This window comes from Poecilia reticulata, linkage group LG14 (genome assembly GCF_000633615.1).
Source record: "Poecilia reticulata strain Guanapo linkage group LG14, Guppy_female_1.0+MT, whole genome shotgun sequence".
NCBI classification, from domain to species: Eukaryota; Metazoa; Chordata; class Actinopteri; order Cyprinodontiformes; family Poeciliidae; genus Poecilia; species Poecilia reticulata.
In genome coordinates this window covers 5,266,237-5,291,244 of record NC_024344.1, presented here as the reverse complement: position 1 = coordinate 5,291,244, position 25,008 = coordinate 5,266,237, and the positions used below count along the sequence as shown (strand labels likewise).

At 38.5% G+C, this 25,008-nt stretch overlaps 1 protein-coding gene across 16 annotated transcripts in view; it reads right to left on the bottom strand.

The window, feature by feature from the left end:
- The window catches only part of nbeaa (neurobeachin a), a 108,950-nt gene extending 86,658 nt beyond the window's left edge, over nucleotides 1-22,292 (bottom strand). For 13 of the 16 annotated variants that reach the window (XM_008427310.2, XM_008427313.2, XM_008427314.2 and 10 more), the window contains exon 1: nucleotides 21,642-22,292. In XM_008427310.2, coding sequence (XP_008425532.1) covers nucleotides 21,642-21,995 — 354 coding nt within the window. In that variant the 5' untranslated portion in view covers nucleotides 21,996-22,292. The remainder of the gene's footprint in view (nucleotides 1-21,641) is intronic. The other 3 variants (XM_008427323.2, XM_017308568.1, XM_017308567.1) reach the window with 1 other exon arrangement.
- Nucleotides 22,293-25,008: the final 2,716 nt, after the last annotated feature.

The following is a 25,008-nucleotide window of genomic DNA, read 5'->3' as shown; positions in this document are numbered from 1 at the left end:
TTTAACATTTTATAGTTAATCTCATTGTTTTTTTATTGTTTGTTTTTTTTTTTTAGAGATAAAAAATTTTATTGACATTTCAGACCTTGAAGAAAAATGGAAATCGGTATTGCTCAAGAAAATCACCAGTCAGGGCATCTCTAGCTACAACAACTTAATGAACTAACAAAAAGAGCATTTTTTTTGTTTGTTTTTAACCAGATAATTATCAATTACAGCTGATCAACAGAAAAATCTCAAATTTCCATCTCAGACTGGTTGATTGATGAATCTGTAAACACATTTACAGTTACTGAGGCAGCAGTGCAATTTTAAAAATCAAGACTCTCTGCAATTTCATCTATAATAACATACAATCAAACTGTGAGTTTCAACTTGCTTAAAAGAATGCTGCCACTGCTTGTAGCATTGCACTGCCTCCCAATTTGTAAAGCGTAGAATCTAAAAGTGTTCTTGGCACTGAAATTCTCTTCAGCCTAAATACATTTTGGATTTATATATTTATTTACTTTACAGCTATAAACGTATAGAAGCTTAACGCCATCAGAGATCAGTATTCAAATGAACAGAAAAGAACAAAAGGGAGGAAGCATTTGCTTCATAGCCTTTCCAGTTCTGGAGCAAACTCCCAGAAAACTGAGATATGCAAACACTGTTGACTCTTTTAAATTAGGAGTGAATCCACTACTTCCCACAGCTTCCCAATAAAAGTGAAAGAATGTTTATCAAGCCAATTTAATCATATTTTAGCAAGCTGTTTGCTTTGAATTAGCATTTAAATTGTTTATAAGTGATGCTTAAAATGCATTATTATTTCTAATCTATTATGTTTTTATCATGTATTTTTCTTCATCTTTGCTTATTTATTATATGGGCTGTTTTGTTTTTATTATGTATTTTAAATGGACAGTGTCAAAACATCAATCTTTACAAAAAGAAGAGATGTTTGCACCAGATTTAGCTACATCTATTAACCCTAGAATCTACAGACTCTGCCTGTAGACTTTGTTGCGACAAGTATTTTGTCACAACAAAATATTTTCAACATGTATATACTCCTTCCAGAGCTATTCACACTAAGCATTCTGGTCCATTCACAGTCCCAGTCATTTACACAACACTTTCATTCACCGTTTAAAATATGTACGTCAACGTTGTGCAGAGAACCTTCATTGCCATGCTTATGAATGGCGCTGGACAAAAGACAACAGCCTTAGCCAGCTTTTTGAGTATACAAACAAATTTATCAGTAATATTTGGGTATGAAAAGCTTTCAGCATTGGGAATTTCCATCACAACTGGAACGCCATACCTAACATGGCACACAATGCATTTTTGTTATGAAAAGTTAATATCATTTTTTTTAAGAAACTGGAACACACCTAAAAGAAGAAGCAGTTTGATCATCACCAACTGCATCCCAAAATGCAGCCACATCACTGACCCTCAACTTTGACATTTGAGGGAAAATGAACAAAAAGAATATTAAATTCAGAACATGTTATGCACAACTGAAACACTTTGTAGACAATATTTCTGAACAAAAAAATCTATCATGGATCAAAAGGAGCTGACATATTTCCATCCTGCTCCTTCTTCTGAAGAGACTGACACTAATAGGTCTGCATGGCATCTTCTTTCATCTTCTCCCAACAAAAACACAACACAAGTGGATGCACGACTGTTACCTGTCAAAATGAAGACGAACCAAAAAAAAAAAAAAAAAAAAACCTCTGAAAGATTTAAACAACTAGCAGAATCTAGAGCAAGGTGCACTGCATTATCTACAGCATTTCCCTAACAGACCAACAGATGCAGACCATTACAGGCTGATAACTACATCCAATCTAGCAGCTTTGACAACATTATTTTTCTCCATTTTTCATATATATTCCTTCCAATCACAGTGCAAATACAAATAAATCAAAGAAATAGGCTGAACTATAAAAACAATTTAGCATGTTCTGAAAATAACCATGAGCTATTATGGTGCAAATCTAAATGTATGCAAATTCAAGCAGAGAGATTTCTGTTATACATTCAAAAATGCTTCATGTATGAGTCATAATGCATTAAATTAAATAAAACTTTTTTTTCTTGTATTTGGCATGCAGTAAATGTCATTTATGCATAGAACTTGTGGCCCAGAGGCAAAGGAAGGCTCAGGTCAAGGGTGCTGCAAAGTAAAGGTGACATATCATAATCAAGCAGCTTGTGTCTTCAATCTGGTGAATAACTGTGGCTCCACAGCTCTACATGGTTCAAAACACAACATTTGTGAAGTCGGGGCCAACAGCCGGGCCGCCGATACATTTTTCTGTAAAAATCTGCATAAATGTGCGTCTGTACATACATCAAAGAAAAGAAAGGCCATTGAGCGCTCCCATGCATTGCCTTGTCAGTTTCTATTAACACTGCCAGAAACCAAAGAGAGAGAGAGAGCAGGATAAAAATAAATAAATAAAAGAGGTCCAGGAGGAGGCAAGATTTAATGCCTGCTGCTTCCTCTTTATGAAAGTCTCCAGTTCACTGCCGACCAGTTCTGTGTGCCTTTTACCGCCTCCAACATCTGACTCAAATCTTGTCAAGTGTGAACATAAAACATATTGGACATACTTGCAGACAAGTGCGCAATAACATTCGGTTACACTTACACACACATCCATCCTTTACAAAGTCACCCAGAAGATAGACACGTACATGCTCAGCATTCGAAGGGCAAAAAGCCTTTTAAACAATTCATTGTCAAAAAAAATAAATAAAAATGTTGCAGAAATTAGTCACTCACACACACACACTGTCACCGAGTTCGTCACTGGCACATTCATGCATGCTCACATCAGCGGCAAGAATTCACATGAATGACAGCATGAGTGAAGGTGAAAGGAGCAAAGCTGGAGATATTCAAGAATATCACAGAAATGCAGAAACTCGTGAAAATGTTCACCGCCTTCCCCCTTGTTCAGTTTGTCACATTAGTGCATGTAGGAAAGAGGAAGGTCATGAACACATGGTTTTTTATAATGTTTTATCTTCTTTTATAAAAATCTAAAATGCTACATTTCTTTGCATTTACCTCTCATAAGTCAAAACTTTGTAGACCTCTATTTCACCAACCCCTTTCAGAAAAAGGTGGGATTAAAATACCTTTTTGCAATTTGGAGTTTCATGAAAGAACCAATGCAGGTGGGCTGAAGTCAACCTGTTACTGTTACACCAATAACTTGTCATTCTATGTAGTAACAATAGGATATTAGCTGACCTGTGATTTATCACAAAAACATATGGAAACCAACTCTGTGTGTTGCATATTCGACAACGAAAAACAAAAACTAATTGGAGAAGTTGCACTGAAATGCATAGAGGCAGATCAGATCCCTGCACTTTAGCTAAGTACAAATGTTTTCCATAGAAATTTTACTTGAAAAACATCAAAACAGAAAAAATGCAGCAAGTCATATGCTAGAACTATTTGGCATTCATTTTATCTGTTATGTTCTGTATGAACCAAACTGAAGTCAAACCCAAAGGAAGTGTGAACTTTTTGCAGTCTCATAGGTTGAAGAGTGTCTGAATAAATCAGTTTTAATATCCGATCAATGGGGTTTAGGTGCAGACTTTGACTGGGCCCTTTAGCTAAACCACTCTATTGAAGCTCAAGCTGTATGCTAATGGTTGTTGTCCTGCTCCGTTTTGGTTTCATGTCTTTCATACTCTAAATATTTTCTCTGGTTAGTGCTGACAGCATAATGTTGCCACATTTGAGGTTCTGTAGGATACTTATGGTCTATATAATTTGAATTTTATGTATACCATAAAGCTCAATTTTGGTTTTCTTCAACACATCCCCCATTTTTCTTCATGGCGTTCTTTTAATGTCTTTCTTCTTGCTGCTCAACAAATCTTGGTAGTAAAAGCCATGATTTGTTGAGCTGTCAACAGATTGTCCAACCTGAACCATGGACCTCTGCAGCTCCTTTGGTGTTATTATGAGCCTCTTGGCTGTTTTTCTGATAAATGCTCTCCTTGTCCATCCTGCCAGTTACAGACGGTCATGTCTGGATAGATTTGCAGCTGCACCACACTCTTTCCATTTTCAGATGGTGGAATAAAAAGTGGTCTGTAAGATGCTCTTATGGTTTTGTTTTATAGCCTGATCCCAATCCCATCTCTGACTAGTCCCTTCAAGAGTTTTTGTGACACTAGGAATAAGCTGCATCCAATTGAAGTCTATTTGATAATTAAGTGACTGAAGGCAACTGGTTTTGCTGAATTTCATTTCGGGATAATAGAGTAGAGGGGTCCTAATAAAGATGTGTGTTGCACTTTATAGATTTATTCTAAAAATAAAATATGGGAACCATGACTCATTTTCCCTCAAAACTATACACTAATTTGTTTTGATCTGCCACATAAAAACCCAATAAACCTCATGAAAATATAGATACTTTCACAAGTTACTGAAGTGAGGTGCAGTGCCATTAGCATATAAAAGGCTGGGTAAAAAATAGCATCTTTTCAGGACTGGAAGAAAAAGGAGCTTTAAAAAGAACAGAAGAACAGCAAAGAGAGGCAGATCAGGAGGAGAATGGGAACCGACAAGAAAGTGATGCAAGACTTAAATAAGCTGACGGACAAAAAGCACAGTAACAGTAATGTGTGAATGTTTGCTTTGACAAATGGCAAAAAGAGAAGGAACACAACTACACTAGGTCTCATTTCAGCACAATGGACAGCTCCTGCTCTCCTTTGTAGACAGATGCACCAATAGAAAGAAGCTACAGAAGAAGCCCTTAAATCACAGGGCTGCAAAGCTCCTCCAGACCATCAATATTTTCTAATTATAAAAGTTGTGACAACTAAATGTGGTAAAAGTAAAGATAACTACTGAAAATGAGGCACATATGCCTCATTTTCAGTATTTTCAGGGCAAATATTCCCAGAAAAAACAAGAATCCAGGTCAAAAGCTCATGTGCATACACACTGCAGAGATTGGGGACTGAAGCCAAGTCATCACAAAGCTGACTTCATCCAAAGTGCGGTTGAAAATGTCTGCCACCTGATTGGCCAAAGAGGCTTAGTAATGGATCGAGCAATAAGCCTCGTCACATGCTATCGGGTCACAAACAAAAAACATTTTTGCCCTTTTGTCTAACGGAGGGAGCACATGATGCCCTGTGTCACTCACACACACACACACACACTACAAGTATTGTTTCCAGTTCTTAATAAAAAAATCTAAACAAAAAATAAATAAATAAAAACACACACACAATGTATTATAACGCAGCACAAACATACAAAAAAATGCCATGACATATTAATTTCTAGTTGAGGGCATTTTTCCTCTTTTTTTTTAAGCATTTTTCTTTTTTTTTCTTTCTTTTTTTTGTTTTTAGAGCAACACAGACAGCAACCAATGAGTTTCCAGATGGAATCTGTATATTTCAGTGCCACTGGAAAGTATTCACACCACTACACCTTTTCACACTTCATGTTCTTTTTATTTATATAGTGCCAATTCACAACAAATGTCTCAGGTTACGTTCCATTAAAAAAAGTTATTTAATTAATTTAGTCCAGTCACACAGACTGATTATTATTATTAAACAACTCGACTAACAGGTTTTCCATCTAAGAATAACCAAAACCTGGTCAAATGTGAGAGGCCTGCCTGACTGAGGTTTGAGAAGGCAGAGCAGATCCACAAAAGACAAAAACAGAGAAGCACTGATGTGGTAACAGCATGCTACAATCGCTATTAACACAACATGTAGCAAGACTTAAAAAATAATCAAGTAATTACTAATCATTATTTCCATAATACCGTTTCCTCCATATGATTTCTCAAGTTTAAATTATCTTTAATTCAATACTTAAGAGAGATCCATAGCTATTTAGCTTTTTAGAAATATCTCTAGAATAAATGGGCCGTCTTGGTGTGGAAAACAAAGACACCCCAACCCATCATTTAAGATAATCCTATTTTTGAGCTATTAAACAGCCAGCTCCAGGTTAGCTTACCAAGCACATATTCAGGCCAAGCAGATATTAACAAGCTAATAACAGCTTGTTAAACCTTAACAGAAAAGCAGAGCATTGTTAAATAAAATACTACCTTATCAAACTATCATTAAATTCAGGGAGCATTTGATTTATGTTTTGCACAGGGTTAGATATTAGTATAAAAATGACAAAAGAAACTATCTGCTGTAATACACAACATGTTATATTACTTTAGCCTCAATGTGACTACATGTTGCTTTTCTGTTTTCAGTAAAAGCTTCTTTATTTGAGCTGTACATTTTTGGTAAATATATTTAAAAACTTTAAAGTAGCATTTTGGGATGCATTTTCCAAAAACATGCCTGGTGTTGAAAGTTATATCATATTGTTGAAGGAATAGTAATTGAGGAGTGAACATCATGCAGAGACTCTGACGTTCACAGAGGATGAGTCTCAAGCTTGAGCAGAACGCAGAAAGGCTAGCAGGATTACAAAAAGCTGCTTCAATTTATTCTTTTGACCTTTTAGCCTGCATCTGCTTTGAAGTGTATCAGAAATGTTGGGAGCCATTTTCTGCCATTGACAAAATACTGTAAGACTTTTGTTAGTTAGCGATGGTACAGGTACTAATTGCTAATTGAAGTAAAAAATAAATGATTATATATATATATATATGCCTTTTTTTTGTCTAAATAGCAACTTCAGTTTTAAACACATATCCACAATGTGTTCAATGACTGTTCAGAGAAAAAAAGACTTCTGAAGGCATTTCCATTTAGAAACTATAGAATTTTCCAGACCAGGTTTCTAGTCTATTCTTTTAGTAGATTTGTATAATAATTTTACTTATGATATTACAAACAGTTCAGAACTTAAAATAATTTGCTGGAGAAAACCTGTGTTTTTCTAAAACCTGAAGAATCATTTTGCTGAAAAAAAGACAAATAACGTCTGTGTCCAACCAAAACTGACAGACATTTAAATATAAATCCGTGTGAAAACTTCATTATAGAAAAACATGAATGTGTAAAAAACTTTAGTTTTCAGACTTTACTAAAGAAGATAAAGATCTACATTGCTGAAAAGAAATAGTTATACAGACTTGGAAAATGGTCAAATCAAGTTACACGCTTTTGCAGTTTTACACGATTAGTAGATTACAGCCAAATAAAGCATAGAAGATATTAAAGTTACACTTGGAAGTTTGTTCCTTCTTCCCCCCATCTCAAGAGGAATCAGTATAGATTTCACAGCTCTTCAGCAAACAAGAATGTGAATATAGGCATGAAAAGATCATTATGATGCTTATTTTATAATTAGCCAATGTGTAAACATAAATACAGCTGAAGGGCAAACAGTGAGGCAGTATAACTCACACAGACTACTGTGTTGTATATTACCTTAGAAAACTCAAACAGCACTGTATTTATTTAACAAATAAATACGCACTAGAAGAAGTACATATTTAAATTCAGACAAGAATTTCATCTAAAAATGCCAAATTGTCACCAGATTTAGAGGAAATATAAAAGTAACAGCGAAATTCAGGAGCGGAGGAGTTGGACCTTACTAGAACAGAAACCATCGTGATTTATGTGCAGAGAGAGAAAGAGTTATCATTAAAAAGCACTTTCCCTCACCAGGGCACAAACGGTCTGCGGAAGGGCAAAAGAAAAGAGAGATAGAGAAAACATCTAAAGTGGTGAGAATCGGAAAGAGAGAAAATAAAGAACAAAGAGGAAAACCAAGAGGATGTCAGCAAAGCTGCATAAAAGGGAGTTTGTAATTGAGAGCTAACCCTTAGAGGGACAGCAGGCAACAAATGAGATGCGAAAGAATACTCTCGGACACAAAGCGGGGGGGACTGACATGAAACAAAAATGGTGAAATGTTACAGGAGGGCGTTTAAGTGGTGTCTCTGGGTGTATTTCATCAAAGGGAAACTTCACTGTTCCAAAGCAAAGTTGAGAGCATATTAAGGCCATTTTAAAGCTGATGGCAACAATGACTGACTGAAAATATTTAAAGAGGCAGTATTACGTAAAACCGACTTTTTTGAGCATGTTATGTTGTTACTCCCTCATCAAAACCACATCTGGAATGTTGCTTTGACTCTTTCATGTTTGTTTGAAGAATCCTGTAATCTCCAATGGCAACCATTGAGGGGTGCCTAAATGCTTGCTCTCACTAAGCGCCCCTTTTCCACGCAGTCTCCAAGCCAACCTTCAACCTCACAGAGCACTCCTCCCCCACTCAGTTCCTTCAGACTAGCGGCGGTGGAACTGCACATCTGCTGAGCTCTTCACAGGAACTACTGCTCAGTGCAGCGAACCCAAGAACAGGTGCAAGCAGCTTAATAAATTTTGATTTAATGGAGAAATGCTGTTGCGAGCAACATGCTTGCAACATAAAGTTTGGATATCTTCATAATCATAATATCTCAAAACTCAAATATTGTACTAGCTATTTTTATACCAGATTTCTAGCTAAAACATTTCATATTTTAAGCATTGTAGCCTCTGGAAATTAACTTTCATCTTTAAATACCTCCAAACAGATTTACTTTATTTTTATTTTTTTTACTGTTCCACATTCACTCTTAAAACAATCCCAACTTTTTTCACCAACTGAGTTTTTTCTGTCCGTTTGAGTGATGAGGCAGGTGTAGACTAGCTGATGCTAAGGCCAAAGGTCTCCAGATAAGCCCTGCAGACCTGACTCAAGCCAAGCTGGTGGCAATTCAGGACTACTAATCTGTTTGTTTTGTCTGTTTGAGAGACAGACTTGCGCATGCATGTGCGTCCGTGTGCGTCCGATCGCTGGAACAATGGAGAGAGCTGTTTCACTGCGCCACAGTTGATGAAGGATAAGGGAGGCAGCGAGCAGCTCCAACGGGTCTCTGTAATCCATCATCATGAGACGGGGTCGGGAAAGAAACACACAAATCTGAGCACGGGCCCACGGAATAAGGCCGAAGGGTTTACTGACCATGGCTGACTTACTGTACAAGGACCACACACAGTGAATTAACACAATATACACATGATATTTGATTGGGGAACCATAAAAAATCTGTTTGACTGCAGGAACCAGAAAAAGGCTCTATAAAAAAGTAAAACACAGGAATTCCTATTTGCAATTTGTGCTACAACTAACTCACAAGAAACAAACACTTTAAGCTTAACTTAGACTCAACCCTCAGACTCAAACTCATAACAAACAAAGAATCTTTTGTAACTTGACTAATAAATAGTGTCCCTTCTGATTTTGTGTATACAAATGACTGCTATGGTAACGTTACACACAGCATGTACATGTCAGTAAAAACTGTTAATGACATCAGACTGTTTTTATTTGAGGCTGCCATTGAGGAGGCTTTTCCAGTGCGTAAGGCAAAGACAGCAGCTCTGACAGAGATGAGCATGTTCCGCTGAAGGGTGCATTTGATGCATCACCCAGGGGCATTCAAGGACTATAGGCTATTAATGGTTCGTAGCAATATGTCCATGTTTGCCGTAGCATCACTGTGTATTAAATTAGTTCTCATCACTTCAGGTTTTTTGTGCATAAATGCATATTTATATTTAGATCTTAGTAACTTTCAAAATTAAAAGTAAAGTAGTGATGAAATCTGTGCAAAAATATTTTCTGTATGATAAATAAAATGTGTGAAAAAGATTAAGAGAAGAATGCTGGATGTCCATTTGGCATCCTTATAACTTACAGCACTACAGTGCTGCAGGCAGACTAGATGGCATGCATTTAATGTCATTTGTAATTTCAGCGATTAGCGAATAGATTAATGACTTCAAGTGGAGAAAAATATGTTTTTATAAAATTTGAGACACTACTTGGACTTGCCTTTCAGACTTTTTGATGAATTTAGCAAAAGTCTTGGGCCTGCCATTTTAATGTTTGGACTTGACCCTTGATGTCTTGAGATTAGATTTGAACGTTCCCCACAAACACTCGAGGCTTGACTTGGGCATGGAGAACTGACTTTTGAAATGGAAATCTCTGCTTTAAATTTGATGTTATATTTAAGAGAGTTCCATTTTTTATCTGAAGTCTGGCCAGGCAACCACCTCAACTGCTCCTGCAGTTAATCTGTAAACTTATCACTTCAGTTTTATTTTAGATTTGACTGGAAGCCAGCACAGATGAGCCGTTTAAGGCTCGTGTTGTTTGACATGAAGCAGACACTGTGAGAACAACGTGATGCGAGATCTGTGCTTTTAAAAATAACTCTTGAAGAGAATAGTCTGGAACTGCAGCTGAGATGAGTGGTTATTACTATAAGCTCATTTTCACACAATCAGCTTCAAGTCCTTTTACACTGGGGGGTTTGTCATAGTTACAAACTATAGACTTTATTCATCCCACAACTACATTTCCAAATACCAAAAAGTTCAAAAACTTTTTCAGTGGAGACTGTTTTGAAGATAATACGAGAAATCCAGGCTCCCTGATGATGATGTCAAATGTCAAACTCGCTCACAAAAAAACTATTTGTAAGAAAAGGTCATTTCAACACAAAGTCCATTCTCCAATATCACTGCAGTTTGTCAGCTTGCACATGTAGCCTTGAGATCTCACAGTCTTTTCTCCAGGAGGGCCGGACATTTGTCGAAATGATTCCAGCAGTGAAGGTGGAGAACTGTGCGCTGAAAGCTATAAAATTGCTGTTCAAATTAGGCGGTAGCTTTAGAGGCAAATATTCCTCCAGAATCCAGTTTCTTAGTTGGAACACCATTATTTCTGCAGTTGTACACTAATTGCCAAATTATTCCAACTCACATTTCTATCACTTAATGTCTGTAAGATAGGACAGCTCAATACCATAGGACAATTAATAGACCGAGCCACTCTGCATGCATATTCTCTAGACATTAGATTAATTTAAATGGGACTGGGGCAGGATGAGAGAGAAAGGCAATGCTAGGAATGTGCATTGGAAAGTCTGAGGGGTACCACAATGAGTCACCACCACTGCCAGGTAATCAAACATTCTGAAAGTGAACAAGCTTGCGGGAAGAACAAGAATAAAACCTGGCAATGTGCTACAAGATATTAATCTTCATTGTGCTACAAGCAGACATGTCATAAAGAAAGTATCTAGCACTAAAAGAATTTTGAACAAAATTTGTCATAATATCTAAGAGGATAGTTGTGAAACAAATACTCTACATAGCATCTACAAGTGATTGACTGCTGTACTCAGAAAACACAAATAACCAATCATTCAATGAGTACTTTGGACAGTAACCAATATTGGTGACTCATCGATCCAATGCAATCACTAAATCATTGTTATTCATATAAAGCTCCTAATGACCATGATGGTCATTAGAATGCATTAAATGTATTTTAAATAATTGCATTCATAAGGTTTCACTTAGTTCTCAACAGAGCAATTAACTCTCAGACTTCAGGTATACATCAGGTTGTTATAGCATTAAAAATACAGGTTTGCCTTACAGGGACCTTTTCCAGGAAGTACAGTAGTTTTCTGTGGTAATTATCACCACCCTGAGATTCAACTGCATTTACCCAGATAAAAATAAATGAACAGGGTCGAAGTTTACTCCTGAAAAAGGCTCTAGTAGAAAAATATATTTTTTTTTTTTAGGAAGAAGACTGCCAGTCATTTTCTATTGCTATATTATTCATTAAAAGTAAAATGTCAGACCATTATGTACCAAAGCAAAGTAAAAACAATCACAAGACACATTGATTGTTATACTATTGTTGCACTATTATGTATCAGCCTTTTGTTTCAACTATGTTGGAAGACAATTTCCATAGTAAAATGACACTCCCTTATTGTCTTTAGACACAGGTACCACTGTGGTGTTTGATCACTGCATAAATCTGTCTGCCATGGATCTTTTAGTCATTGTGAAAAGTCCTGCCACATATCTGCCAGAGCTCTCACACTTCATGTTAGTAGTGCAATGTGTGCCACTTCTACAACAAAACTCAGTCGAATGTTACAAACAAGCTTCAACTATACCATCATAAGTCGTCAGGTTTTTTTATTTTTTGGCTGTTAGCAAGTGCTAACTGCTAGCTACACATCTTTTAGCATCAGCTGCTATTTTATATTTTTTTTTACTTTGAATTACATCATTTTTTTTAGAGCGTATTTTTTCATTTTGCCATCAGCTGTTCAGCAAGTCATCTTTGGTGACTTTGTAGGCCATCCAAACACTTTCCTGGACTTTTTCTGACTTGTTTTTACAGTTTTGCCCAAAGAACTGAACCAATGTGTCACTTATAGTTTGCTAAAAGTAAAACAGCAAAAGTAAATTAACAGCAGGCTGTGTGAGATTAGTGGCGACATTAAAATGTGGTACAAAATACTTGATTACCAGTTGTTCACAACAGTCAATTGACAGAAAGCTCTTCTTACCCAACTTACTGCTACAAAGCATAGACTTTGGTTTATTAAATAGATTCTAGTAGCTGAGAACAACCAACGTCGTTTCACATATTTGAACTTCTTTTTTTCCTAAATTCTTTGTCATATCTGGGTTACATAAACACCCCCTTTTCTCCATCTTTCAGCTTTTACTGATGTGGCTTTATTAAAAAAAAATCCTATGGGTAAAATTGCTCTCAACCACAATCACTAGTTGGGGTCTATTTAACGAAGGGAACATGTAGCCCTGATTTATTTTCCCCTCCATGCAGAGCACAGATGGAAGCACGGAGACGTAGGAAATGTTGTGGCTCGATACAGAGTGTGGATGTCCTAACCAGCCTAATGCGGTGTTAAATGACTTGTTACAACCACTGACAGTGTTTTCCAAGCTGCAGGGGATGCATGAGTAGCACAGGAAAACTCTGGATGTCTAATGTGGAATACTAAAGTTCCCCAGGTACAAACACACACACTCCGAAGTTGGCTATAATCAACCTTCGGCCACTGCAGCACGCAGCATGATGAATAGCCACCACAGTCAGTTATACTTCCAGTACAGCAGATGTGTGGTGTGTGTGTGTGTGTGCAGAGCCAAGGGAGGGAGGCAAAGTAGGCCAGCATGAATATAAAATAACCCCTGCCAGGCAATGATGTGGGCTACAAGAAGGAGGAGAGCAGTATGTGCTTCTCTTTTCTGCATGCGTATATATGAGTAGAAGAGTGTTGCCACAGAAAATGTGCAGATGAAAGTGGATGGAGGAGAGTAAAACTATGGTTTCGCAAGTGCGCTCATTTATCAATACGCTCAGCAAGAAGCACAAAAACATCAGGTGACTCCAACAAAGCAGCTTGTTAGAATTTGAATATTTCTGCTGGTTAGGGGTGCCAGAGAGAAACAAACACACCCGGAGAGATGTGTACAAAGCCACGTCAGTGTCTGAGCACTGGTTTTGATCCAAATGCTGTGTGTGAAGATTCCATACAGCCCCTGCCTCCCCAGTGAGGCAATCACAACCATCCAGTGTGTACTAACCAGGAAACACACACTCACACAAAAGAGCCAGACACAATGGCATGAAACAGACAGTAACAATAGTGAAGAAACAATGCCAAAGGAGCAAGACAGAAGGGTTCACAGTAATCAGCATTAAAATGTATCTTATTGTAGCACATGTATATATAAATATATCAAAACCACTCATTTCAACTCTTCTGAGCTGTTAGCATGACAGCTAACCAGAAACCAGAACYGGTTATCGTTTAGAACCATTATCTAAACGAAAACTTTAACTAAACTGTCGATGCAAACAACTGCTAAATTTCATGAGATCAATACAGAATGTCTACATAAATATGAGAAATGGTTTATTTTTCCTTTTTAATTCAATAAAAAGATGTTGGATCATGTTATTACATTTCATTTTACACAGTTTTGTAAACATGGTGAAATTATGGTGTTCATACACAAAGTTATACTCTAATTTTAATGAGAGCATCTTATGACTGTATTTAAGTCTTTAGCTTCATGCAAATTGTACAGCAGTACAAAAAACAATCCTACTTTTGTTCAAATGGAAAARGAAATAACTTCCTGTTCTGAAGATAGTGAAATAATTTCATACTAGTCGGTGCTGGCTTTCAAATAAATTAATAACCAGAATTATTTGGAAYGAATAATAAATGTTTCAAACATGYATTTTGAAAACCAGTTCTAAAATTAACTCCTAAAACATAGCATCTGGTAAAAAAGTAACTTTTGGCACTTAAGCAAATGGATTATGAGTTTTCTGTGTAGTTTAATGTAGGACCTAAGAAAAAGGCATTTTAACTGTTGCACTACTCTGTTCCACAGTTCTGGGCCTCCAAGCCTTGTGTCAGCTTTCCCCGTCCCTCTCTTCAATTCTCCACCCCCGCGTACAGAAGGCTCAACAGACAGAGGTGATGGCAGCCATATGGTTCCATCACCAGGCTTTCTGTAAATGTGGGAAAGGAGAAAGTGCGTAGAGAGGAGAAACCAGAGAGTGATGACACTGCAGAGACCTCCATTACCTCAACATAATAGGGATCATTCACCAGCGGCTTCACCCAGCTCAAGAGTCGGGGAGCGAGGGACCAGATTACGCTCAGGGGTGAGGAGGACGTATATGTGCTTTGAGAGGATAAAGGAATGGAGAGAGGTAGCTAGAGGTGTCGTCACGCAAGGATGGGACACTTTACTTTGCGTTCTTTTTCCCACTTCCAGACGGGAGACCTCAGTTAAAATCTCACACGGCTTATCCTCGGAAACAAATCCGACCATCTGGAAATGGAAGCTAACAAGAGGATAAGGAGGAATTTAGAGGAGCAGAGCAGAATTTAGGCGCTTTAGAACATAAAGAAGTATGTAGGGCTTCTCACGTGCGCCCGAAAATTGGAGAGTTTAGCAGAAAAAAACTATAATTTGAGTCAAACAGAACAGCAGTGATCAGCATTTCTTCTCAAAAGGAATCATTTTGGTCCAAAAGCAGATAAAAAAAATAATAAAAAGCTGATATTAAGAGGATTTGGGAGTGACGGGGTGTGCAATTTAAGGGGAAAGTTGAGATTTTAGTTTTTAATTGGGTGCTTTAAGGTATTAGTCRARGAAAATATGTTTCTTGATTTGTCCAACCAGCCTGTGTTGCTGAGCTGCAACTGCAAAACCTTGATTTCACAGATGCTACGCTAACAAGCTTGAAGCTCACCCTGTAGCATGACAGGTAACTGATGATGAGGAGAAAAGGTCCAATTAAAAGTCAGCATGTCAAGGTTTCATTAAAGTGCTTTGTGATTTGTTTAGGAGTTTCCATGAGACTCCTGCTGTATTCCGCTCCCCTGTCGCCAGGAGCAGAGGAAGGGAAAGCAGTGATACCCACGGTGCAATGAGGCTCCGCAGGGGGGCTCAAGCTCATCAGACCCCCATAGAACATCATACAGCTGGACCTGTGATGAAAATAACACCCGAGGGAAATATGGAAGACTTTCAATATTCCCTCTGAATCCTCAGTTAAGATAAGAGTTCCTCACTCTGCGGCTGTTTTTCTTCCACCTATCACGCCGTCTGCGTCCCTCACTCCGAACAGCACACAGAGGGGTCAGGACAGCCCAGCTGTGTGATAGATAGCGGAGTCATTTGTGACCTTGCAGCARAAACCACACCCTCTGTCCTCCATTTCTAGATACATGGGTATGTGAAAGGGAAAGGGAGAAAACGGAACAGTGTGTGTGAAGGAGTTTAAACGGCAGGTCAGTCTGCGTTAAAATGTTTCCAGTGTTGCCTCTGGGGTCAAGAGTAGCACTGCTCTCACTGTTTTCTAATGTGACACYGACTATAGACTCCATGGGCAAATMGCAGAAAATTTCRGTTTCATTTTAATGRAGACTTGTGGTGAATYGTCTAAATGTGACTTTTSAGACAAGTTTTATTTTTTGATTCACTTTTTGATTTTCTGTTTGCAGTGAAATTACCTTGACGTTCAGGTTTGCACCTTCCCTTCATTGGCTACACTAGTCGTTCTGCTGATTTACCAGAATTAAGTCAAAATATGTAGACAAAGCACTTCAGGTTTTCCTTCTCAATTCCAAAGATCTGTGGGAGTATGTAATTACCTACCAACTTTTGTGGTAGGTAATTACATGAAAAATWGTTTTTCTAGCCCAAACATGACATTTTAAAAGCRTAACCRAAGATATYCGTTTCTATTTTTATACTATGAAACTACTTCTAAAATTTTATATGCAAAATAAAAAAGGAAGTGTAAATCAAGCATGACAAAAAAATACTACTGTCATCACTAAATTTATATAAMACTTAAAAATATATATTTTAATGTGAAAGCTGACGAAAAAATTGCATTGAAAAAAAACCAAGATTTTGCAGTTATACTCACTGAGAAATTAAAATGTTAATTTTAACTTAAGCAAAAACAAATTATTATATCTTCTAGAATCAACCAGCCCTTACCTAACCAGTATAGCTTCTACATAAAATCTTGACTTCTTTAACTTAAAAGCTAGAAGTTCTTTATATGACATTTTAAAAAAACACTTAGCGATTTTAGGAAATAAGATCAAATTATAAAGTCATATAATGAGTAAATAAAATAAAAAAAGAGTATAATTTCACATGATTGTTCCCCATAAATTTAATATGTGTAACATGTGTGAGATTAACACCATGGTACGTATTGGATACGCTAAATAACTCAATTTCAGCCATATAACTTTAAAAAACCAGAACATGTAACTAAAAAGAATTGGCTATTAAAAAAAAAAATTACATTGGCATAAAATGTGCTCTTAATGTACACAATAGCAAAACATAATTTAATAAAATGTTTAATTGCATTAGTGGAACCCTCATCTGCTCGGCTAACTGGGCACACAATGACGCACTGTTTCCCCCTGCATGGTCATTCAAARAGATTACAAGCGCTGCAGGACATAGGTGTCTCATGCTTTAAGTCTGCAGCCACAGGGCAAGCCTGAAAAACACTTTGATTGTACTCGGTTTTGTGGAGTTGTTCAGACCACCCTGGRGTGCCTGCCATAGAAAAGATTTTGAAAATGGCTGACAGGTTCCTTTGAAATCTTGCGAGTTATACCCCAGCCCTGCAAACTGTCACGCATTGCTGAGCACATGACAAAACRCARTAACATATCTCCGTTTTATCACCCTGCCGTCTTCTAATTTTCATTTTGCCTCTATTTATTGAGCTAATTTGGTGACTCTGGGTGTCCCAGACTGATTTATTAGTGGAGTCTGACTAGTGGCCGTGGACTCAGGACCTTTGTGAAATGACAGCGAGAGGACAAAAGATAATGAAACGCTTGCTGCCAGAGTTTCACTGGGACCTCTAAATGGGCTTAGGTGGAGATAGAGAGTGCAAGAACACATTCACCTTTCCAAGGAGGATTTGAAATGTAAAAAAATAATAATAATAACAAAGATCTGTTACGAGGTCTCAGTCAATTTCTATCCAACAAAACCTTCTCTTTTGATCCTAAAAAAAGCATCACAGCTAGATAAAGCCGCCTATAAATAAGCACACCTGGTGTCGTTTGAAGGCTCTCAAAGTGACAAGGCTGACTGTAGAMAGATCTGAAATATGTTGCAAGTCTTCACGTAAAGAAAATATGTGACAGCATGCTTCAGATAAAGAAGTCGCACATGCCAACCCTTTTGTCAACAAACACTGCTGCTCAGCTGGCTTCCTCCTGTAACAATAGGAAGCATCACAACATGTCAAGTAACGAAAGGCTGTGAGCTGAAGCGACTGACCATTATCTAGTCAGTGAGCAGGAAAAGAGGGAATGTCTTCCAAAGGGACGGCACAAACAGTAAATTGGTCCATCACCACACCATGAAGAAGTGTGTACTCCAAAATGCCTCCTCAATTTAAGCTTTTTCCCTTAAACAGAACTACAGAGTCACCAATTAAATGTCTCCATGTCAACAAAAAAAAGAGGTCTGAAGCCTGAAAGTAGAGAAGGGCTAAGTGTTTTTTTTCTGAACAGACTCAAGGAATCTAAAGATCTCTTTCCATTCATCACATCACTCCTTTTTTACTGCTCAACATTAAAAGCGAGAGGGRAAAAAATCACAGACTCCTAAAATGCACTCAGACTAGTTTTGGACTTTAGCATAAAACAAACCAGACAAATGAATATTGTTGAAAACAAGAGTGTAATAAATCTTTTACTCTTAAAACAGTGTTAGGCTTTAATATTACGTCAGCCTGAGAAATGGCCACCCTCCATCTYTGTGACTTTTACTTTAAAATAAGAAAAGCWGTATTTTTTGAGTTGTCGTGTTGTGTTGGAAACACCAGCTAATAAAGACTGGTCGACAACACCTGGCTGAAAAAGCATTAGAAAAGTTGCTAATGACTCTAAAGTTAGCATCTGCTTTGTTGCTTATTATTAGCTCTCGGCATGGGTGGGATGAGAGTCTCATGGTATAAACTTGGGCAAAATGACCATGGTTTCTCATCCAAGTAAAAGTTGCAAACAAATTATATAAGATTATCTTATTACWTAGGCAATAATKACTCCAATTTATGCACAAAATAAAAAGGTTATGCTAAATTATACACCTAAACAAAAGTATGTTGAGTAAACATTCTTGATGCTAGACTTGATGTTAGATYKTACTGTAATCTTGGATTTTATAGAGTAGTGCAAAACTTTCTTAAAGAGACACAGGCCTGATTTCAAGGCGCTAAATAACAAAGTCAATTTTCTTTTATGAAATATTTGATACATACAGCATTTTTATAACAAGTGAGGGTAACTTAGTTATTTTATTGTGCTATTAAAAATAATGCTATGTGGCTGGAAAACACACAATACTGYTTTTTTAAAACAACATTACTCCGGGGCATCAAGTGTTGCTGCCAGAATTTCACTGGAATCTCGAAATCGGCTTTGAYGGGGACCAAATATCATGAATCATCTCACGTTGGGAGGTACATGTATCGCTACAGGCCTAGTAGAGAAACATAGGTACCTTATGTTGTGCTAGCAAGAATAAAACAGAAGTGATTACACGTAATGGCCTTTAAAAAACCACAAGACATCAGCTTAAAACCCATTTGGGACATTTGATAATAAACCACATGAATTTTTCACCCATCTGTTCATAAACCAAGCTTAATCACTTATTTCAAAACAATGGAGCCTCACTGGTGCACATGTTTTTCAATCATTCTAGCTGCTCATCACCTTTTAGGCTTTTGCTGATTCTAATAATATAGATACCAATAGACAGACTTATCRAAAAACAAAAAAGAAAAACAAAGACTAGGAGTTTCAGGGAGAGAAGAGCTGTGGCGGAGCAGTCCGGAAGTAGAAAAYAACACCAGGAGGTCCAGCGTCTGGATGCAGGCAGCCAAAGAGTAGCGTTGCCGTGACAACAGTGATGCCGTGTTGATGATTATAGCCGAGCAGCTTGCAGCCAGAACTCGACAAACACTGTCTGTATATGTAATATATTTATTCAGCTGCACTGCATGTCAAATGAAAAATCTTTTTTCTATGACATCATTCCTCTCCGTCACTCGGAACAAACAGTGTGCACCTTCTTCTGAGGCACTGCTAAAACTGACAGACCAGCTGCTCACCTAAAACACAGTGGGATCTGATCAATACAGCAACGGTGAGCAGAGAATGTGGCTGCTGTGGTCTCCCACATTGACAGAAATAATGGATCAGCTTTTGGGTCACAGTGGACTCATTGTACCAGCAGCATGACCACTGAGGTTTCCTGCCTCTGCACCTCTTTGTTTCAAGTCTTTTAATTAAAGAGCTGGGCAAGAGAATTCCCTAACAGGCTTAGCTATTGGCAGCCCTGCAACCAGGACTGATTGTTCAATTCAGGATTTAGTCAGTAAAGCTTTGTGTGACCAACACATAGTGCTTTAATTCGTCAGGGTGTCAGGCCCTTGTGTGTGTTACCGCATCAGAGCGGGATTCGCAATTAAAGGCATCGGCCTAGAACTGAGGGGGGGGAAGGCAGGTGTTTGCCTAAAATACTTGAGAGTGTGTTTCAACTGAATGCTCTGATGAGCTTTCACTGATCTGATGTGGACCAATCCAGAGTCCCTTCCTCTTCCGCTGCATCAGCTGGTGATTTCTGAGCACATAGCCACTGCAGCATCCTACCTCCTCCTCCTCCTCCTACTCGATCTCTCCTCTCCTCTCCTCCCCCACTCTCCTTCAACCCCTCTCCACCTGCTTTTAAATGCATGGTGCTGCCCTGCCAAGCCAAACCAGTCTGTGCATGCAGCATCACTCCTCTCCGTCCCTTCCAGAAGGAGACGAGATTGGAGTGAGCAAGCAAAGCCCCTCTGCTGCACACAGCAGCACCAATAGCTGATTGAGAGATAAGAGGCAACCTGAATCAGGATGGCTCAAGGTATCCAGTGGGAGGGAGAGAGAGAGAGAGAGAGAGAGAGAGAGAGAGAGAGAGAGAGAGAGAAATAAACACAGGCCTCTGCAAACACAAACCCCACAAAATAGGAACTGGGCCAGAATCCTAAAATCTAAAAACAGATGCTTGGATCATTCAACTTGTTCTTCTACAAGAGAATCGATAAGGATCAGAGGCTGTTTCTTGTAGCAAATACATGCAGCACCACCGCATGATGCATGGAGGAGGTGGACACAACCTACACAGACATCCTGTGTCTTCATAAAGCCCCACATGGCCCGTGTCTGCTGTACATTTTGGCTGTTTCGTAACAATCCACACTAGTCATCTCAGTAGCCTCGGCTGGATTAAATCCTCTCTGATGTGCTGTGCTGAACAGGCCCAGCATCACCGACACAACCTCTGATGGAAGAGTAAAGAAGGGAGGAGGAGGGGGGGAGAGGTTGAAACCTATATCAGCTCCATAAATAACAGCAATGTGAAGCACAGTAATATAAACCACTAAACGCTTCAAAGCTACCAATACATCACTCCCTTTGCGCACAGGATGCAGCGCCCTGCCTGCATGCCTGCTTGCAACAATAGGCCTGTGCATATTTTTTTTTCCTTCATAAACGCATACGGATGTCGGTGGATAGCATAAAGCTAAGTCGGGCCTTTGTCCGATGATGCTGGATGAGTGCGTCTCAGAGGTGACACATCAGGCATGCATGCATGCGTGATTCTGCGCGAATTACAGCCGTTTGGGTCATGGTGTTGTGCGCAAAATCGTCCGTTCGTCCCCCGCATCACTTCGGGTTACAGATCGGGGTCAGGAGAATAACCACAATGCATTGTGTCCGGCGTCCACCACTGCTTCTCTGGATAGATCTGTTTATGTCTTTCCACCCAACAACAATCTGGTCATTTAGTCAACAATGGCTGGTGATTAGACAAACCTCAAAGCCCCTTGTGGAGTCACATGCCTCTGTCTGCCTCTACAATAATACAGCCTCATTTATCCGGCTACCTAAAGCATTTTTATCTGCAGAAATTGTTAAAAAAATAAATAAAAAAAAAAAGCCGACCGTTTACATCCCCAGAACAAATAAATGACATCATCGCCTGAAAGCCACACAACCAAAAGGGGGGAGTGAAGGAAGCTTCGTAAATAAAACATAGCGAGTTGGGGCGCAGTGATTCTACTGTTTTCTATGGCTTCCTCTCTCTCTCCCTCTCTCTCTCTCTGTCTGTTTTCCCCAGCATTACTCGCATTCACTCACCAGGTTCAGCACCGTCTCCACGATGTCCCGGTTGCTAACCTCCCCAACCTGGATCAGGCCCACCACCACGGCGAACTTCATCTGGATATTCCTAATCGGAACCGCGGGGTTGATCACCCCGGCCGGGAGAACCATAGAGCCGGCCGCAGACACCATCTTTTCCCCGGTGGAGCCGGAGCCAGCGCCCGCGGCGACCTGCTGCTGCTGCTGCTGCTGCTGCTGCTGCGGCGGCGGCGGCTGAGCGGAGGAGCCCGCCGGCGGAGGAGGAGGAAGAGGGGGATGCGAGTCTTGGTCTGTGTCCGTGAGCGAGGAAGCAGAGCCCGGTGGTGCTGAAGCCGGCGTCTCGCTCGACATTTCCCCTTGGAAAACAGGGAGGAGAGGAGCGGTCGCCGCTGTCTCTCACACCTGCTTTACAAGCTCGGGCGTCTGCTGTTGTTCAAAAACCATCCACTGAGGAGTAAAAATAAAAATTGACAAAAAAAAAAAAGAAAAAAAGAAAAAAAAAACAAGAAGCCCGGTGTTTTAAAAATCCTCTGAATTCACCTTATTCACCTGAAAACATGTAGGGATGCATAAGGCTACAGGAAAAAAAAACTACAGCGCCTTGACAGAAGCCGACGTTCCTATCTCTCTTTCTCTCTTCTGTCTCCCCCTCTCATTGGCAGGTTGCAGTCAGTGCGGTGATTATGGCAAGGCGACATATCATATAATTTGAATTCTCCCTACAGTTCAGCCATAGATATGGCAGGTCGCACCACTGAACAATCCAAATGAATTTCAGATGTCTCGGAACCCATGTTTGAATATACAGAACCAATGAACTGGCAAGGCAGGATTTTATTAACAGCTATAAGTTGAATTTATAAAGAATAAAACCAAGCAAATTTATGTTCTGCAACAGTTTAAAATGGATTACATGGCTTAGTTCTCAGATTATGTGGGTAAGAATTTGTCAATTTGGCACTCAACATGAATATTCCAGTCAAATTGATGGAGTCTGTCTTGAGCGCACAAATTGTATTTACATGTTGTTTTACAATACGACTAAATATAATGTGTCAGATTAGAAGCTTCCTATTTTCTAAAAAGAGTTATTTTTTTATTTTCAAGGAATATTAACTGCAATCATGCATCTTCAAATATAAAATACTTATACTACTCAAACATAATCTGGATGATCCTAACATAACAGATGTAATATAAAACTGAATTTAAAACTTTGATTTCAGTTCTTCTATCTCTGTTATTTCTTTGCAGATTGTTTTTTTGGTTACATGTGGGGAGACAGAAGGAGAGGCAGGACTGAAGCTAGATCTGCCACAATTGTTCTTATTTATAGTCTGGCTTTGTCAATAAAACCAAACTATTAATGTGAAGTTCATAATTTTCATTTATCAATGTTAATTAAGATTAAATAAGTCAAACTAGGTTGTCAAATATTGGCACTCAGATACGCATCACTATCTGTGAATTCCATATGTGAATAAACAATCTTGGTTTTGTTAATGTGCAATGTGATATGGTAAACTTTCAAACTGCTGTTGTCTTTTCAGCAATAACTACATTTATCATGACAGGAAAGTCAGATATTGCACCATTTTTTTACTGTCATATTTTACTGTCTGCTAAGAGTCAGAACCTGGTCTGCATCCACAAAACAGCCAGAGTTTTAACTTTAATGCTAAGAGATAGCATTCCAGTTTGCATAGTTTACAAAGAACATGGAAATTGAATGTACTAAACTGATGTGTACAACAGCTCAACCACATTGCACATAGACACCAATTAACTATACTTGTGGTTTTTATAAACTATACCACTTGTTTCTACATGAAAATGTTTCACCTAAAAATCACTCACCAATAACCACTCAATGTGAAAAGAAAAAAGGTTTGATATCAGTAAAATGATGCTCAACAAAAGTCCATCCAGTTAAAAAAAAACTTCATTATCTAACTGTACAGCACTGACACCTTAACTTTGTGTTAAAATGATTTATTTTGCAAAATAAATTATCTTTTTCCATTATACCCCATGTATATAATAGTAGCATCTTGGTTTGATTCAAATCTTAATGGGAAAACTCATATTTTCCCACTTCATAATCTCATTCACAGGTTTATCAAAAGTTATAAAGAGCTGATGTGGAAGTGTCTGCGAAACGTATCCAATGTTGCCAATAAAGCTTAAAACTAAGGAGCATTTTGTTTTTTTTTCAGTAGGGTTATATTATTTGTTTATTTTATTATTTTTATTTTGTAAATATCTTCCACCAAGCCATTTATGAACAAATTTTCACTTGAGATTTTTTTTGTTTGTTTCATCTGAATGATTTTGACATTAATTTCAAATCTTACAAATAAAACACAATACCCATCAGACTCAGGTGACTAGTACTACTATCTAAAATAATACGGAGGCGGGAGTTTGATTATATGTTACAATTACCTTCCATAAATGGGTCCATGTTGACGCCCCCCTGTGTGCGGCATGCGCACTTCAAGGCTCCCTGGGAGGGTACTGAAGCAGAATAACATGGAGCCATCCATGCATGGGTTCATGTAGAGCACAGACCTGCAAGGAAAGGCTTGGTTTTTGTTAAGACTTTTAAAATATATTTACTTAATAAATAGTTTTTGATTGTTCAGGCAATAAACTGTGACACAGAATGGGAAAATAACCAAACAATTACTCAGCTGCGGTGAGTTCAGGGGGGCAATTCAGGTGGAGTTCAGTTTAGGACGTGTAATTTCCAGGCAGAGACTGTTTATATATTTAAAGGCAGAATGGAATCTGAATACTCTGAAGCCCAGTTATTTTGCACACAGATGCAGTCAACAAAGTTTATCACATTAAAATATATTTTGACCTTCACTTTGGATTACAATTTTAATACAATTTAAAGAGGAAAAAAACAAACATTTTTTTGTAATTTTGTCAAAATTTGCATTTATGAAAATAGTAATTTATTGTTTGCAGATTTAAACTTTCTCTTTAAAACAATACAGGCATGCCTAGGAATTTTACATGTTTTTACATTTGTATTCTTCCTTCCATCTATTTTCTTACACCCTTGTCCCTAGTGGGGTCTGGAGGGGTGCTGGTGCCTTTCCCCATGAGACATTCTGAGCGAGAGGCGGGGTCACCCTGGACTGGTTGCCAGTTCATCGCAGGGCAACTCAGAGACAGACAGGACAAACTACCATGCACTCACACCTAAGGAGAATTCAGAGACCAGTTAACTTAACAGTCATGTTTTTGGACTGTGGGAGGAAGCCAGAGTACCCAGAGAGAACTCACTCATGCACAGGGAGAACATGAAAACTCCATGCAGAAAGACCGGGAGCCAGGAATCGAACACCAGGTC